This window comes from Natator depressus, chromosome 11, assembly GCF_965152275.1.
Source record: "Natator depressus isolate rNatDep1 chromosome 11, rNatDep2.hap1, whole genome shotgun sequence".
Taxonomy (NCBI): domain Eukaryota; kingdom Metazoa; phylum Chordata; order Testudines; family Cheloniidae; genus Natator; species Natator depressus.
This window is the reverse complement of record NC_134244.1, coordinates 69,840,364-69,857,212: the sequence shown is the minus strand read 5'-3', so window position 1 is coordinate 69,857,212 and position 16,849 is coordinate 69,840,364. Positions and strand designations below refer to the sequence as shown.

Below are 16,849 nucleotides of genomic sequence, written 5' to 3'. Positions count from 1 at the left end.
AGAGGAGGGCAATGGAGGCCAGTTTTATAATGGGCCTTCCACAATATATAAGGTTTTCTATTATCACAATCTAAGCCATTGTGCCAAAATCATTGCCTGGGGAGGTGTACAATTGGCTCTCAGTGACTGTGTATGTATCCAAAGGCAGAATTTAGCTTACCATCTCCAGCTACCTTTCTGCTTTCTGTTACCTATTTTCTTTGATTCCTCTTTCCCTATGCTGCCATTACTGTTGGGGGTTCTCTTATTGAGGCCTGCTCAGACTGCTTGTTAATGCTAATCGGAGGAATACAGACTCCTTTAGCTGGTTCAGAACAGCTTGTGCTATTTGTGTAACAGTGAGACTAGAGACAAGTGAGTTCAGCCATGGAGCCCATCTGTTTTCATCAAGGAAATATGTGAATTTCTACTAAATGTGAACAGATCGGAGTGCAATTTATACGACTGTCCCTAGCATTGCATTTGGGAAGTTAGAGCGAAATTCTGTCCTCAGACACACACAGACTGCTGCTAATGAAGCCAGTAGACAAAGGCTATGAACACTGAAGGCAATATTTATCTCACAATCTTCGTTACAATAGCAGTTGCAACCAAGATTTGAGAATTAGGGAATTATTTGCTTTCAGTATGGTACGTCAGCCACCAGAGGGCATCAATCACCACATACATAAGTCATAAAATAAGTACTCTAAACAGCTTGTGAAATGACAGGCTAATTTAAGACAGTATGTCGTCAGTATCTTAAAAATATTGCATTTGTGTCCGGACAAAAAATACAAACTGCCTTTTAAAAAAAATTAAAAATGGTTCAATCTGACATAGAATCAAAAGAATCAATTGTGGCTAAAGTCCTGAAAGCTTTGTGAATTGAATGAGTATTTCCCATGTGACCCTGTTTGCTGTTGTACAAGTTGCTTTATATGAAATGCCGTGTGTTTCTGCATGTTTTTACTGTTCTCTACTAGTGGGAAATTGCTGGTTATGGGAAGGAAAGAAAGTAATTAAAACAGGAATTCCAGGAGGTAAATAAAAACCTGTAAACTTAACTGTTCGACCTATACTCTTGGTTTTTACAGTGCAGATTTGTCCTTGTTCCTTTATTATTGATAAATAAAGCTGAATAATTTAAGCTCGTCTTCAGTCTTAGTTTCTTTCTTTGTATTTTTTAGGTCTTCCGTTTTTCTTTCACTGTTATTTCTCTTGCCATGCCATCAGGACTCATGAGCAATGGGCAAATCACTTTTCAATAAGGCCAGTTAGGTGATTTCTTCAAGAGCTTGTGAGAGGTCATGAGACTTTCTTTTAAAAAGTGAAAGTGAGGCAAGCTATTATAAAGTGAGCATTGGCAGGTTTGGTCGTAGTGGTACATGTTAAGCTGGGAAATGCCCCTGTTCCTTTGGGTCAGGTCTGCTACGGCATGTGAAATTATTATAGGTTTAGAAATCAAACAGGAGCCCTTCACCTCTTTTTCAGATTTCGGCACTCTTTTGTAGAATGTTTTTTCTGTGTCTCCAATCCAGATGACTGAAGGCTGTAGCTGCTTAGCCACCTAGGAGAAATGAGAGGAAATATATGAAGTTAATTAAAATGGCTAAAATTTCAAATCTGCCCTGCCTGCGTTTACTATTATAGTGGCTATATCTCACCAAATCAATTCCCTGCCATTTGCAGGAGCCTTGGACATTGGTGCACCTTGGTCCCTCCTAGTCTCTGCCTGTGGCACACAGTAGTTTAGTCTCCCAAGGGCTGTACTGCTTTTGTCTAATCCAGGGATAACTGGTGGGGTAGAGTGGCCTGTGATGTGCAGGAGGTCAGAAGAGATGATCTTTAGTCATAGATGAACTCTGACTCTACATCCACATTTAGGGATCAAAGAAGACTGTTTTCTTCCCCCAGAAGGGCTGAGTGCTTGTAGCTGCCATTGGCTTTATTGCTGAGCACTTTTTGGCAAATCATGCCTCTTTTATTTAGGAATCTAATGTAATGTACTGAGATGTGGCTTGAAAATTTTGGCCCATATGTTTATCTCACAGTAATTGCTACAATCTCCTGGTTTAAATTCGATACCAAACTCCTAGTACATTGTCGTGACATGCTATATATTTTATTTGTGAACAAGAGGTCTGTACTGCAGCGTTACACGATGTAGTTAAGCAAAATAGGCTGATGTGAAATGTCAGCATTCAGAAGGCATTGCACAATTAGCAGCTTAGCTAAGAACTAAGACAATATATTAAGTTTTGGTGCACATATTAATGTGTTTTCTACATCAAAACTTAGATGGACTATACCTCTGGCTCACAGCAGGATGGCAGCAATGCTGCAGGCTTTTTCACAACTGCACTTCCTATTGCTATAGTAACCCTAGTGGTTTAGGAATTCTGCTGCCAAGTATTAATCACATTGCAGTTGTTGCTGTCCGAGCTCTGTTAGATTGCTCCGTGACGGAAGTGCTGGCTGTAAATTGTAACTAGGATTAGTTTTTCTGCCATGCTCTTGTTCCATTCCACTTCTTCAGGTGAAGCTGTTGCGACTGGAAAGGGGGATGTAAATATCAGAAGCTTGTACGCATCGTGCTAATGTATGATTAATGACCATTCCAGGATTTACAGCCCATGTACACTCACTTGGGATGTGGGAGACCCAGGTTCAAGTCCCTTTCCAAAGTAGACAGAGCAGGGATTTGAACGAGGGATTTCCCACATCCTAAGTGATTGCCCTAATGATCAGGCTACCAAGTACGACTTTTTTTTTTTCCATGTAAAAATTTGAAAGGTCTCATTTTCACTCCGCACTGGAACAAAAACAATTTTCAAAACCTTGAAAAATTTTTTTTCTGATATGGAATTGTTGTTTTCCGGCCAGCCCTAGAAATAAACATTCTTTTGAAAGTACTCTTAGCTTGGGTTTAGGCATTCCAGCTGCACTAAACAAAAAAAACAGTAGAAAGTAGTCATTTTAAGTGGATTTCTAAATGTATGCTTGCCCTTTCTCACTGTTGATGGTTCCAAGAGGAAGTGATGCAATTTTAGACATGCAATACTTTAGTGGAAATAATCCATCAATTCTGGAAAATGTCAAGTGGTATCCCTCAGTTTGTTACTTGACTAGAACTGTTTTACCTGAGGAAATGAAAATCTTCACTAATTTTGGAAGGCATGAGCTAAAACGTTGAGTTATAATACTGAAGATTTATTTAAAATAAAGAGACTGGATGATAAATGACTATATGTGAACTCTGCCAAAATTGCACGTGTGCAGATAGGCAGATATCTGCATCTCTATTTACCCGTATGTATAATTAGAGAGATGAAGTGTGAAGAGTGATCAAATAGCATATGGAGTAAATAACCTGGATTAATGGCTAAAGGTATAAAATTATGCAACAATAAGGCCACGTGGTGTTAAATTTCAAATAATCTGGTTTCTACATTTTCACAGTTATATTTTGGGCACCTCGAAACTTGCACACACATTGCTGGGATAAATTTAGAAGGCACTCTTGAAAATTTGGTTTTTATTATTTTGTAGCAGAATGGCAGACTTTTATCTTTATTGTATTGGAGCTGAATGGCAGATTTGGGGATGCAGGGCTCTTCCGCTGAGTCATCTTGTTATCAGGTATTTGAGACCTCCAATGTAACTATTGCTGAGTCATACTAACAGGTAGATTCTGTTAGCTCCAATCAGGGTATAAGAGGGGTTGGGTTCTCTTTCTCAGGAGGCGAGGGAATGAAGGCCTGGGACAGAGGTCATACATTGAAAAACCTTATGTTTGGCCAAGCTTGGGGAAGAAAACTTAGGCTGGAGTCTAAATTGTTAAGTTACCGAGACAGTCAAAGCTCCTCAAAGGGTTCATACAGTATATGTATATAATCTATTCAGAGAAGTGCGGGAACTCTGCTTGCTTGCATATATTGCTTGGAGGGTTAGACTAGATGGCCTTTGTGGTCCCTTCTAACCCTATGGTTGTATGATAAAGCACCTTTTATCCAGAGATCCCCAAATCCTCAGCAAGCTCTACACAACTAACAAACCTTTTGTCATCTAGCACTTTATGGTCCCCTCAGGGCTAACTTGTGCTCCGAAGCACAGAGGGAGCTCATGGACTGCTCTTTCCATACACCCTTGAGTATAAAGCCAGGGAGACCACAGTGAATGGGAGTTTGCGGAGGGATTGTGCTTTCCCTGAGGTGGAGGGTTACCTCCCGGTCCCCTACTCAGAACTGGGGCTAATTGCTACAGTTTAGTCTTCTATTAATTTAGTCTAATTATAGGATATGCACATACACATCAGCCCACCCTACAGATTAGATTTTGTTGCCTGATATACAAGGGGTTTTCCATACTTCTTTCATTTAGGGGTCTGTGCTGCTGTTGCTATATTTATGTGTCTCCCATTAGTTGTTCAATCACATGCTGCGATGGGTCACTTCTCCCTTAATACTTACACTAATTGCTAACATTAATGCGAAGAGGAAGTGCATGTGAACATTGAAGGGGGACTAGTTCCTTATGGGTGTTTTTGCTTTCCAAGGTAAATCGGTTGTACTAAGCTGATAGTTCAGTCTTTCTGATGCCCAGGGAAAGGTTAAGGGGAAAACATGTTCCATACCTGTTACCCGACATAGTGGATAATGCTCTGCAGTTCATGTGGAGAACAAGGGTGGGGATTTCCAAGAGCACCAGGCTGTGGTATAACTCTGTTTCCTTTGAAGTCAATAGTGAACTCCCATTTACATCAATGGGAACAGGGTTAGGCTAATGCCGAGTTCTTCTGAACATCCCCTGCTAAACATGGTATGTTGTGTATGGACACACTCACTTAAGTTGTACACAACACCCTGTTCTTTTGCGGGTATTCTCTGGGATCCCACTACGGCCTTTTCCTCTAGCAAAGAAGGCTGCCTCCGGATCCCCATCTCCTCAATATTGTTTCAGCAGTGGGGTCGTTAGAGAGGTCTGAGGCACTTGTCTTCCTTCCTCAGATGGCTCCGATGCTTAATTTGGGACCTGTACCTGTTGCAGCACTTTGCACTGCTAACTAGGCTATGGGCCCACTTTTATTCTAAATAACATTTACCCTTTTTCTTTCTTTTGGCACCCCGTTCCTCTTTTCTTTGCTATATTTCCCCATTATTGAAGCTAACTGAAAACAATGTAGAGAGTGAACCTAGTTTCTACCAGCTCTTGAATAAAGCAGATACTTCAATGATCTCTGCTTTCTAATTCACAGCAATGAATTGTGAAAGAACAGAGGAGCATAGCATGGAGCAGCAGAATTCCACATATATGCTAATATGACATGATCCAACACACTGCTTTTGTCCTAATTAAAAAAAAATCAGACACCCATAATCCATTGGTATCTAATTTAAATTGTTGGCAGATACAGAGCAGACTGTATGTTCCCCTGAAAGTGCTTTATTTGAATTATCCATGGGTAGTTTGAATCCATGGATAATTAAATGCACTGTACATAATTAATTTATAATTGAAATTTTATTAGCATTGCTGCATTCAACAATTTGTTGAAGTCACCAGCAGATGGCTCCTTAACCCTTCTAATACTGCATTAAGTTAGCAACATTTGATAAAAATTGATCTTCACTGTAGTTTCAGCTACTAATCTGATGTACATTTATGACAAAAATGTTCTTTTGCTGTAACTCTTGCTCCTTCTGTCCATCTCCATTAATCAAAAATGCATACAATCTGCATGTGCTGATCTGACTTTGTGTTTTTCATGGCAAATTCTCTTGCATGTGCCCAGTCAGGACTAGGTTACCCTGCATTTCTGAATTAAAGCAGAACAGAAAGTAACTACTAAGTGGATTTTGTTAGGTATAATGGGTGATAACCACCGTGGTTCTGCTGCTCCATGGTTCTGTTGTCAACATTTTGTCTTAGAGCTATTATTTCAATTACTCTCCAGACTGCTTTGGTTCATGTTTGGAAGGAACGCTATAACTGCAACTGTAAGAAACTTATGCTAAAATTTTCAAACTTGGGTGCCAATAAGCACTTAATGCCACACATGGGCACCCAAATAAACGGCCTGATTTTCAGAGTTGCTGAGTATGTACAGCTCCTCCAAGCTCAAAGATTCCAGCCTTAATTTAAAATGAAAAAATAAAGTTAAGTTTCTGCAGAAATTGATGGTTCAATGAAAATCAGCTCAGTCCAGCCCCTGATCACTGTATTTTCTACAGTTGCTATATTGACAGCACAAGCCTAGATAAAGCACTTGTGAGATCAAACTGATGAAAATCATAAATAAATATTTGGTCCAAATGTGTGAGGTTGACTAGAACAAGTAACAAGTAGAAGAAGACGTCAGTAAGAATGTGGAAAACATAAAATTGAGTTCCTTTAACAGATATTGGTTTTACAGATAATATATTTTGGCTTGCTATAGAGACAGTATAATAATAAAATCCTCTAACAGATTGACTTTTATTACATTTTAACTTTAGGAGATAAAACAAGATAAATCTGATCCCTTCCTTTGAAATGATACTATACATTTATTGCATTGGATATTTGGCAATAATCATCCTTTCATGAATATAACCTTCTCACAGGTTTTCCTTTTAGGCAGGCTTCATTGCACCATGCATAAGAGAGTACACCTTCTGACTGTTAGAATAGAAGTCTGATCAGTATTTCAATCAGAGTAGGGAAATATTTCACAGCAGCGAAATGTTTAACAAAATTTGCTTTTTACCAACATTTTAGGGTAACTTCTTATTGATCTTTTTCCGATTTCAGACAGACACAACACAAATGTTCTGAAAGGACTGATTTATCTTTGCCTTCGGCTTTGGTAAATTTCATAACCAATATCCTTGTTACTCAATCTTCCAACACTGATGCTGTTTGAAGTAGAATGCAGTATGTTTCAACAGAAGGAGCACTATTGTGTCCACTCTTCAGTCTATCTGGCTTTGTGTCTGAGCTAAATTGCTTGTGTACACACACATACAGCCTGTATTTCCTCCTGGCCACTTTTCCAACCCTTTAGTCTGATCAGTACTGTACCAGTAGCCCTTTCCCATCAGTGGCTCCTTGTATGATGCCTTTTCCGTGTGCTGCTGCCCTGGGAAAGATGTTAGGTGAGGTGTGTCTGTACTTGTGATTAATCTGATTGCTGCCCTCTTCAGTGTTGTTGCCTTGCCAGTTATATTTTTTGCCTCAGAGTTGTGGCTTACAAACTACCTACATTTGTATACCTCCATGCCTGAGAGAGTTATGTCTTATAGCTTTTTCCCTTGCTCTTCTCTGGATTTGTTGCTACCATTTCTAGGCGGCCTCCACTAACCTTTTATTTTGTCAGATAAATCAGACTCTTATTTCTCCCACGGAAAACTTTGTATAAGGTACAGTTTGCTGAAGCGCTGCTCATGTATTTAAACAGCATCAGTAGAAACAACTGAGGCCCAGCTCAGCTGGCATAAACGGGCAGAGTTCCACTGACATAAGTCAGGCACAATGTATGGAAAATGGTTATATGCAAAATACTCCCCATGTATGTTGGTTTCTATGTGAAGCAGCTGTGCCAGAACCGGTGGTGGTGGGGGGCAGCGGGACATGGCATGTCCACTTTTTGCTGGGGCAGACCCCGGCCCCTTTCCATCCTCTTCCCCCTGAGGCCCCAGCCAGGCCAGCGTGGAGCCCGGCCGGGGAGGGGAACATGGGCAGTTGTGGGAGCCGCACACGCGGACCCTCCACCTGCCCGTGGTGCGGGGGGGCTGAGAGTAACCCCCGGCCCATGTCCCCACCCCCGGCCTCCCCACTCGGCCCAGGGCAGGTGGCAGGTCTGCAACTCCACACCGGCTCACCACAGCTGCCCAGGCGGCTCTATCCCCGACCCGGCTCCAGCTGCGGGGGAGGGCCTCAAAGCCGCAGCCCAGTCATGGTAAGAGCTGCGGGGGCAGCTGTGGATCCTCCACCTGCCCTGGGAAGGGAGTCTGGGGGGCGGAGACATGGGCTGGGGGTTGCTCTCGGCGGGTGCCCCACACCATGGGCAGGTGGAGGGTCCACTGCGGTTCCCCCACAGCTGCCCGTGCGGCTCTTACCATGGCTGGGCTGCAGCTCTGAGCCCTCCCCAGCTGGAGCCGGGTCGGGGAGAACCACGTGGGCAGCTGTGGGGAGCCTGAGACACGGGCAGGGGGCTGCTTTTGGCCCCCCCCACCCCGGGGGTGGGGAAGATGGGCTCCCCAGCCCCTCTCCAGCTTCCAGCTTGACTGGGGGCGGGATCTCCAGGGGAACAGGAAGGGTGGGGGTTTGCCCTTGGGGGAAGGAGTGGGGCCTCAGGGGAGCGGAACCCCTGGTTCCCCACTTTTGAGAAGGATCCGGCACCCTTGACATGAAGAATCAGATTCATTTCAGGCACTGCTGAGACGCCATTCAATATCAGATGGAGACCCTTCCTCTATACTCTGAAACAGATCATTGTGCTATATGACTTCTCTGTGAGAACACACGTGCTTATTTTTTGACACTCACAGCTTCCTTCAGTAATTTTGCTGTTAAATATTAATCACTCATATGTTTTTCTGGAAAGATAGAGTGAAATTTCAGTGTTTTCCCACTAAGGTAAATTAGGTCATTTCCTCTAAATTACATTAAAAGTGACAGTTTTTAATACCTTGAGTCCCTTTTTTGTCAGAGCTGGTTTGTATCTTGCAACAGAGCCCTCCAAAAATAATTATATGAAAAAAGGATTTGGATTTTTGCATCTGAAACAAATTAAAGTCTCATTTTTTTTCCAGCGTTGTTCTCTTGTCTAAGGTGTCTCCTGTGAAATAACTGCCATCAGTTCAATTATGGATAGAAAGTTTCCTAATGGTCATTTAATGCTCTCTAGAGTTTAATTTAGTTACCAAAACTCTTTTTTGTTTGTTGAAGTGATTGGTAATCAAGAGTTCTAGGTTACTTCACCTTCATCATAAGGCACCAGAAATACATATTTAGTAAATCTCATGGTTTAGGAATGGTTACATAGATCATATAATAACATGAGAAATAACTATTGCAATGTTTCCTGTAATTTACTTACAATTATAAGTACACAATCTTTATTTTGTTTGGCTAACTATAAATAAGTATCTTTGGCAATACAAATGCCTTCTATGCCAGTCTGACTAGGGCAACAGTTGCTGTTGCATGCAAAATTTATAATTGAAACTATCTGTTATTGAGACCTGTGAATCTACACACAAGGAAAAATGTAACGAGGTGAACTCTTATGTGTGAGACAGTGAGATTCAGAGAGCTGTGAATATAAATACCACATGTACGCTGCCATATACTGAAGTCTTTTATGTCAAGAATTATACTGTGAATATACTTTTGCAGTGATCAGATACATTACCTGTGCATATACGTGCAGTGATCAGATATTAGTCTACCATGGAGAGAGGAAGAAACCTTTGGTGGGAACAAATAAGCTTCCCTCCTCATGCATTGTGAATGTGTGTGGTGAACAGAGGGAGTTTGCCGGGGAGTTCGGTTGGGGGGAGTTCCCACAGAATGTTTTTGCCTTTCACGCTTCTGTGAGCAGTAAATACAACATCTGAAGAGGCTCTTAGAAGGAAGACAATGTGGATAGTGAGCGATCAGCTGTTGTGACCTGTACGGGATGTGCCATGTTTGTCTTTTTCCCAGAAGACAGAAGCGACTTTGTCTGTACGAAGTGCAAGCTGGTCTCCATATTGGAAGACAAGGTTAAAGGACTAGAGACCCAAGTATCAACCCTGCGTTGCATCAGAGAAAATGAAGATTTTCTGGATAGAAGTCAGCGTTGGGTACTTCAGGCACAGCATGCTGAAGAATCAGAGAGGGCAATGCAGAACGGGAAGAAAATTGGCAGTATGTGACCTCCAGAAGAAGAAAGAGGAGAACCCATGTACCCCCAATGCAGATAGAGGTAAGAAACCATTTTCAGGCTCTCTCCACAGATACTATGGAGGAGAACGGTTTGGAAGAGTTATCTGAGGGAAGGGATCAGAAGGAGACCCCACTGACTGGAAGGCATGGGATGCATTGTCCTCGGGATCGGGGTTCCATGACCACCATTCCCAAGAGGAGGAGATGGGTGGTGGTGGTCGGGGATTCCCTCCTAAGGGGGATGGAGTCATCCATCTGCCGACCAGACCGGGAGACTCGAGAAGTGTGCTGCTTGCCTGGAGCTAGAATTCACAATGTGATGGAATGTCTGTGTGATGGAGTGTCACAATGTGATGGAGTCAAGCCCTCAGACTGCTACCCCTTCCTGCTTTTCCCCAAGGGCACTAATGATACTGCCAAGAATGACCTTGAGCAGGTCACTGCAGACTACGTGGCTCTGGGAAGAGGATAAAGAGTTTGAGGTGCAAGTCGTGTTCTCGTCCATCCTCCCTGTTGAAGGAAAAGGCCCAGGTACGGACCGTAGAATTGTGGAGGTAAATGCGTGGTTGTGCAGGTGGTGTTGGAGAGAGGGTTTTGGATTCTTTGACCATGGGATGTTGTTCCAGGAAGAAGGATTGTTAGGAAGATATGGAATCCACCTAACAAAGAGAGGGAAAAGCATCTTCGCAGGCAGGCTTGCTAAGCTAGTGAGGAGGGCTTTAAACTAGGTTCCCCGGGGGATGGTGACCTAAGCCTGGAGGTAAGTGGGGAAGTGGGATACTGGGAGGAAATACAAGGAGGAGGGTGCAACAGGGAAGGCCTCTTGATTCATACTGAGAAAGTAGGGCAATTGGCTAGTTATCTTAGGTGCCTGTACATGAACGCAAGAAGCCTTGGAAACAAGCAGAGAGAATTGGAAATCCTGGTACAGTCAAGGAACTATGGTGTGATTGGAATGGCAGAGACTAGGTGGGGTAACTCACATGACTGGAGCACCGTCATTGTTGGGTATAAACTGTTCAGGTAGGACAGGCGGGGAGAAAAGGTGGAGGAGTTGCACTGTATGTAAGGTAGCAGTATGACTGCTTAGAGCTCCAGTATGAAACTGGAGAAAAGTCTGTTGAGAGTCTTTGGGTTAAGTTCAGAGGCGAGAGCAACAAGGGTGATGTTGTGGTGGGCATCTGTTTTAGACCACCAGACCAGGAGGATGAGGTAGACGAGGTTTTCTTCGGACAACTAACAGAAGTTTCCAGATCACAGGCTCTGGTTCTCATGTGGGACTTCAATCCTCCTGACATCTGCTGGGAGAGCAATACAGCAGTGGACAGACAATCCAGGAAGTTTTTGGATCATGTTGGGGACAACTTCCTGGTGCAAGTGCTGGAGGAACCAACTAGGGGTCGTGCTCCTCTTGACCTGCTGCTCACAAAGAGGGAAGAATTGGTAGGAGAAGTACAAGTGGGTAGCAACCTGGGCAGCACTGACCATGAGTTGGTTGAGTTCAGGATCTTGACAAAAGGAAGAAAGGAGAGCAGCAGAATATGGACCCTGGACTTCAGAAAAGCAGACTTTGACTCCCTCAGGGAACTGATGGACAGGATCCCATGGGAGGCTAATATGAGGGGGAAAGGAGTCCAGGAGAGCTGGCTGTGTTTTAAAGAAGCCTTATTGTGGGTGCAGGAACAACCATCCTGATGTGCAGAAAGAATAGCAAATATGGCAGGCGACCAGCTTGGCTTAACAGAGAAATCTTTGGTGAGCTTAAACACAAAAAGGAAACTTACAAGAAGCGGAAACTTGGACAGATGACTAGAGAGGAGTTTAAAAATATTGCTTGAGCATGCAGGGGTGTAATCAGGAAGGCCAAAGCACAATTGGAGTTGCAGATAGCAAGGGATGTGAAGGGTAATAAGAAGGGTTTCTAGAGGTATGTTAGCAACAAGAAGGTGGTCAGGGAAAGTGTGGGACCCTTACTGAGGCAACCTAGTGACAAATGATGTGGAAAAAGCTGAAGTACTCAATGCTTTTTTGCCTTGGTCTTCACAGACAAGGTCAGCTCCCAGACTGCTGCACTGGGCAACACAGTATTGGGAGGAGGTGAGCATCCCTCAGTGGTGAAAAAACAGGTTAAGGACTATTTAGAAAAGCTGGACAGGCACAAGTCCATGGGGCCGAATTGAATGCATCCGAGGGTGCTGAGGGAGTTGGCTGATGCGATTGCAGAGCCATTGGCCGTTATTTCTGAAAACTCATGGAGGTCCCAGACGGTTGGAAAAAGGCAAATATAGTGCCCATCATTAAAGAAAGGGAAGAAGGAGAATCTGGGGAACTACAGACTCACCTCAGTCCCTGGAAAAATCATGGAGCAGGATCTCAAGGAATCTATTTTGAAGCACTTGGAGGAGCGGAAGGTAATCAGAAAAGGTCAACATGGATTCACCAAGGGCAAGTCATGCCTTACCAACCTGATTGCCTTCTATGATAAGATAACTGGCTCTGTGGATATGGGGAAAGCGGTGGATGTGATATACCTTGACTTTAGCAAAGCTTTTGATATGGTCCCCCACAGTATTCTTGCCAGCAAGTTAAAGTATGGATTGGATGAATGGACTATATGGTGGATAGAAAGCTAGCAAGATTGTTGGGTTCAACGGGTAGTGATCAATATCTCAATGTCTAGTTGGCAGCCAGTATCAAGCGGAGTGCCCCAGGGGTCGGTCCTGGAGGTAGTTTTGTTCAACATCTTCATTAATGACCTGGATGATGGGATGGATTATACCCTCAGCAAGTTTGTGCATGACACTAAGATGGGGGGAGAGGTAGATATGCTGGAGGGTAGGGATATGGTCCAGAGTGACCTAGACAAATTGGAGGATTGGGCTAAAAGAAATCTGATGAGATTCAACAAGGACAAATGCAGCGTCCGGCACTTAGGATGGAAGAATCCTATGCACTGCTACAGGCTTGGGGACTGACTGGCTAGGTGACAGTTCTGCAGAAAAGGACCTGGGGATTACAGTGGATGAGAAGCTGGATATGAGTCAACAGTGTGCCTTTGTTGCCAAGAAGACTAATGGCATATTGGGCTGCGTTAGTAGGAGCATTGCCAGCAGATCAAGGGAAATGATTCAGCATGGATTCACCAAGGGAAGGTCATGCCTGACTAATCTAATCGCCTTTTATGATGAGATTACTGGTTCTGTGGATGAAGGGAAAGCAGTGGATGTATTGTTTCTTGACTTTAGCAAAGCTTTTGACACGGTCTCCCACAGTATTCTTGTCAGCAAGTTAAGGAAGTATGGGCTAGATGAATGCACTATAAGGTGGGTAGAAAGCTGGCTAGATTGTCGGGCTCAACGGGTAGTGATAAATGGCTCCATGTCTAGTTGGCAGCCGGTGTCAAGTGGAGTGCCCCAGGGGTCGGTCCTGGGGCCGGTTTTGTTCAATATCTTCATAAATGATCTGGAGGATGGTGTGGATTGCACTCTCAGCAAATTTGCAGATGATACTAAACTGGGAGGAGTGGTAGATACGCTGGAGGGGAGGGATAGGATACAGAAGGACCTAGACAAATTGGAGGATTGGGCCAAAAGAAATCTGATGAGGTTCAATAAGGATAAGTGCAGGGTCCTGCACTTAGGATGGAAGAATCCAATGCACCGCTACAGACTAGGGACCGAATGGCTAGGCAGCAGTTCTGCGGAAAAGGACCTAGGGGTGACAGTGGACGAGAAGCTGGATATGAGTCAACAGTGTGCCCTTGTTGCCAAGAAGGCCAATGGCATTTTGGGATGTATAAGTAGGGGCATAGCGAGCAGATCGAGGGACGTGATCGTTCCCCTCTATTCGACACTGGTGAGGCCTCATCTGGAGTACTGTGTCCAGTTTTGGGCCCCACACTACAAGAAGGATGTGGATAAATTGGAGAGAGTCCAGCGAAGGGCAACAAAAATGATTAGGGGTCTAGAGCACATGACTTATGAGGAGAGGCTGAGGGAGCTGGGATTGTTTAGTCTGCAGAAGAGAAGAATGAGGGGGGATTTGATAGCTGCTTTCAACTACCTGAAAGGGGGTTCCAAAGAGGATGGCTCTAGACTGTTCTCAATGGTAGCAGATGACAGAACGAGGAGTAATGGTCTCAAGTTGCAATGGGGGAGGTTTAGATTGGATATTAGGAAAAACTTTTTCACTAAGAGGGTGGTGAAACACTGGAATGCGTTACCTAGGGAGGTGGTAGAATCTCCTTCCTTAGAGGTTTTTAAGGTCAGGCTTGACAAAGCCCTGGCTGGGATGATTTAACTGGGAATTGGTCCTGCTTCGAGCAGGGGGTTGGACTAGATGACCTTCTGGGGTCCCTTCCAACCCTGATATTCTATGATTCTATGATTCTATGATTATTCCCCTCTATTCGGCACTGGTGAGGCCACATCTGGAGTATTGCGTCCAGTTTTGGGCCCCCCACTACAGAAAGGATGTGGACAAATTGGAGAGAGTCCGGCGGAAGGCAATGAAAATGATTAGGGGTCTGGGGCTCATGACTTATGAGGGGAGGCTGAGGGAACTGGGGTTATTTAGTCTGCAGAAGAGAAGAGTGAGGGGGGATTTGAAAACAGCCTTCAACTACTTGAAGGGGGGTTCCAAAGAGGATGGATCTAGACTGTTCTCAGTGGTGGCAGATGACAGAACAAGGAGCAATGGTCTCAGGTTGAAGTGGGGGAGGTCTAGGTTGGATATTAGGAAAAACTATTTCACTAGGAGGGTGGTGAAGCACTGGAATGGGTTACCTAGGGAGGTGGTGTAAAACATCTTTAGAGATTTTTAAGGCCCGGCTTAACAAAGCCCTGGCTCGGATGATTTAGTTGGGGTTGGTCCTGCTTTGAGCAGGGGGTTGGACTAGATGACCTCCTGAGGTCTCTTCCAATGCTAATCTATGATTCTATGATCTTTTCCTTTCTGGAGAAAGCCATTCTGAATCCATAATCTCTCCTGGGGATTCTGGCACTGGGAAAGGGAGATCTTGTTTTTTCTTCTTCTCAATTTTAAAGGATTCCTCCTGGGGCTGTAGGCCTGCACCCTTTCTCATCGGAAATGTGAAGATCATGGAATAAAGAAGAAATTGGGCCCTGACTATGTCGTTAAGTAAGGGATCTGGATACATTCATAATTAATACACAAGGTTTAATTTCCAAGCCCACCATATATTATCTTATATTTTTGTTCCTGTAATTCTAAGCTAGAATTCCTTTTTCAAAATGATGACTGCAGCTAACCAGAGAGCTGTGAAGAAGAGAGCCATTTGTAGTGACTCCTGTGCAAGAAATATACCCCCAACAATAGCCAGCATTATTTGACTACACAGTGCATCTCAAAGAAATATTCCTGATCGAAGTAAACAGAAACACAGAAAAGAATTTTGTTCTATATAATGCTTTTCATACTCAAGGTAACTCAAAGATCATTCAAGTGGTGACATGGAAAAACCTTCTTGTATCAAGTGATTTCTCTTGGGACATTAAATTCTCCACAGTGGTGAACATATTGGTTGTCAGAACATTGTTTTAAGGAAATTTGAAAGCCATGAGACTTGTTTTGACCTTGGACAGCTGTGCTTTCTTTTTGGTGTACTCTGACTCTGGTTCGTGGCTTTATTTTAAACGCAGAGCAACTGGCTTGTTGAAGATCTTCTCTTTGAAGTTGAGAAAATGGGCATAAGGTGATTTATCATCCACAAGGGGAAGGGGAATGAAATGTGGACATTTCAAGGGCACCATACACTCTTATGTCTTACAGATTCATGGATTTTAAGGCCAGAAGGGACCACTAGATCTTCTAGTTGGACCTAATATAAAATGCAAGCCAACTAATTTCACCCAATTACCCCTGGATTGAGCCCAGTATCTGAAAAGTGGAACTTATTTAAAAGAAAGTAGGATATGATTCCACAGGAGTTTTAAGAGAAGAAATAAAAAAACACACAACAGACTAGTGAGAATCAGCTGTCAAAAAGTACAGTACCTTGAACACCATGTGGAGCATCATTTGCAGACCACTCTTGCCTGGGTATTTCCTAGCAATGTTAGAGGCAGACAAGTTGAAGAGATTGGCTCCTGTTTCTGTGCAGAGGGCATGCACCAGCATTTTCTTTCCTACCCCTGTAGGCCCAGCTAGCAACAAGGCTTTCACCAAAGGAGCCTTCTCATGTACTGCTTGAGAACCTATAAAAAGTAATAAGGCACTATTATTGCTTTAATTTAAGTCTGCCATAAATGTAACGGTGAATGATTCTTCAGTTTTTCTTCCTGATAAATATTTCATAATGTGAACTCTTCATCTCACTAACATAGAGCAAGTGGTGTAGAATTCACTTTACAGCTGTAGAATACGTTAGCCTTTCTTCGTGGCAGGAAAACCAATAGTACTGAACTTATTTTAATTGTGACTTTCAGCAAAATTCTTCTCAGGTCCAGGGTGACCGTTTCACTTTGCTTAATATTGGATATGGGCTGTAACAGGCTAAGGAGCATTGAAATGAAAACGAGACACGTAGTTACATGCAGAAGACAAGCCTGACACCATGCACAGTACACGTCTGCCTTCAATTACACCTAACTGTTAATTGACTGCCTGTTGGCTGTCAGGCAGATGTATGGTTGTAGGTATACCTGTGGTCTAATTTAAAAGAGGAGACAAACATTCTGCCTCAGAGCTGTTCCCCACTTCATAATTGGAAAAGGGAGGAAATTCCTGTCATATGTTAAAATAGCAGAATCCCTTATCTGTGCCAAAAATGACACTTTCCAACTTCCATAAGAAAACAAACTAATTGGAGTATTTTCCTGATCAGCATTCTTCTGTAATTTAAAACCAGATGTCATCATCAGTCTTTCTTTTCCCCTTTCTTCCCTCACCACCCTTTTTTTGGAAAATTTTCTCTTTATTATATTTCTGCTTTTAGTAC

The 16,849-nt window shown here is 43.3% G+C and overlaps 1 protein-coding gene across 2 annotated transcripts in view; it reads right to left on the bottom strand.

The window, feature by feature from the left end:
- DRC11 (dynein regulatory complex subunit 11) overlaps positions 1–16,849 on the bottom strand; it is a 157,238-nt gene that overhangs the window by 10,919 nt on the left and 129,470 nt on the right. For both annotated transcript variants that reach the window (XM_074968154.1, XM_074968156.1), the window contains 2 exons: positions 15,907–16,106; positions 1,463–1,549 (listed from right to left, as the gene is read on the bottom strand). In XM_074968154.1, the coding sequence (XP_074824255.1) occupies positions 1,463–1,549; positions 15,907–16,106 (287 nt within the window). The remainder of the gene's footprint in view (positions 1–1,462; positions 1,550–15,906; positions 16,107–16,849) is intronic.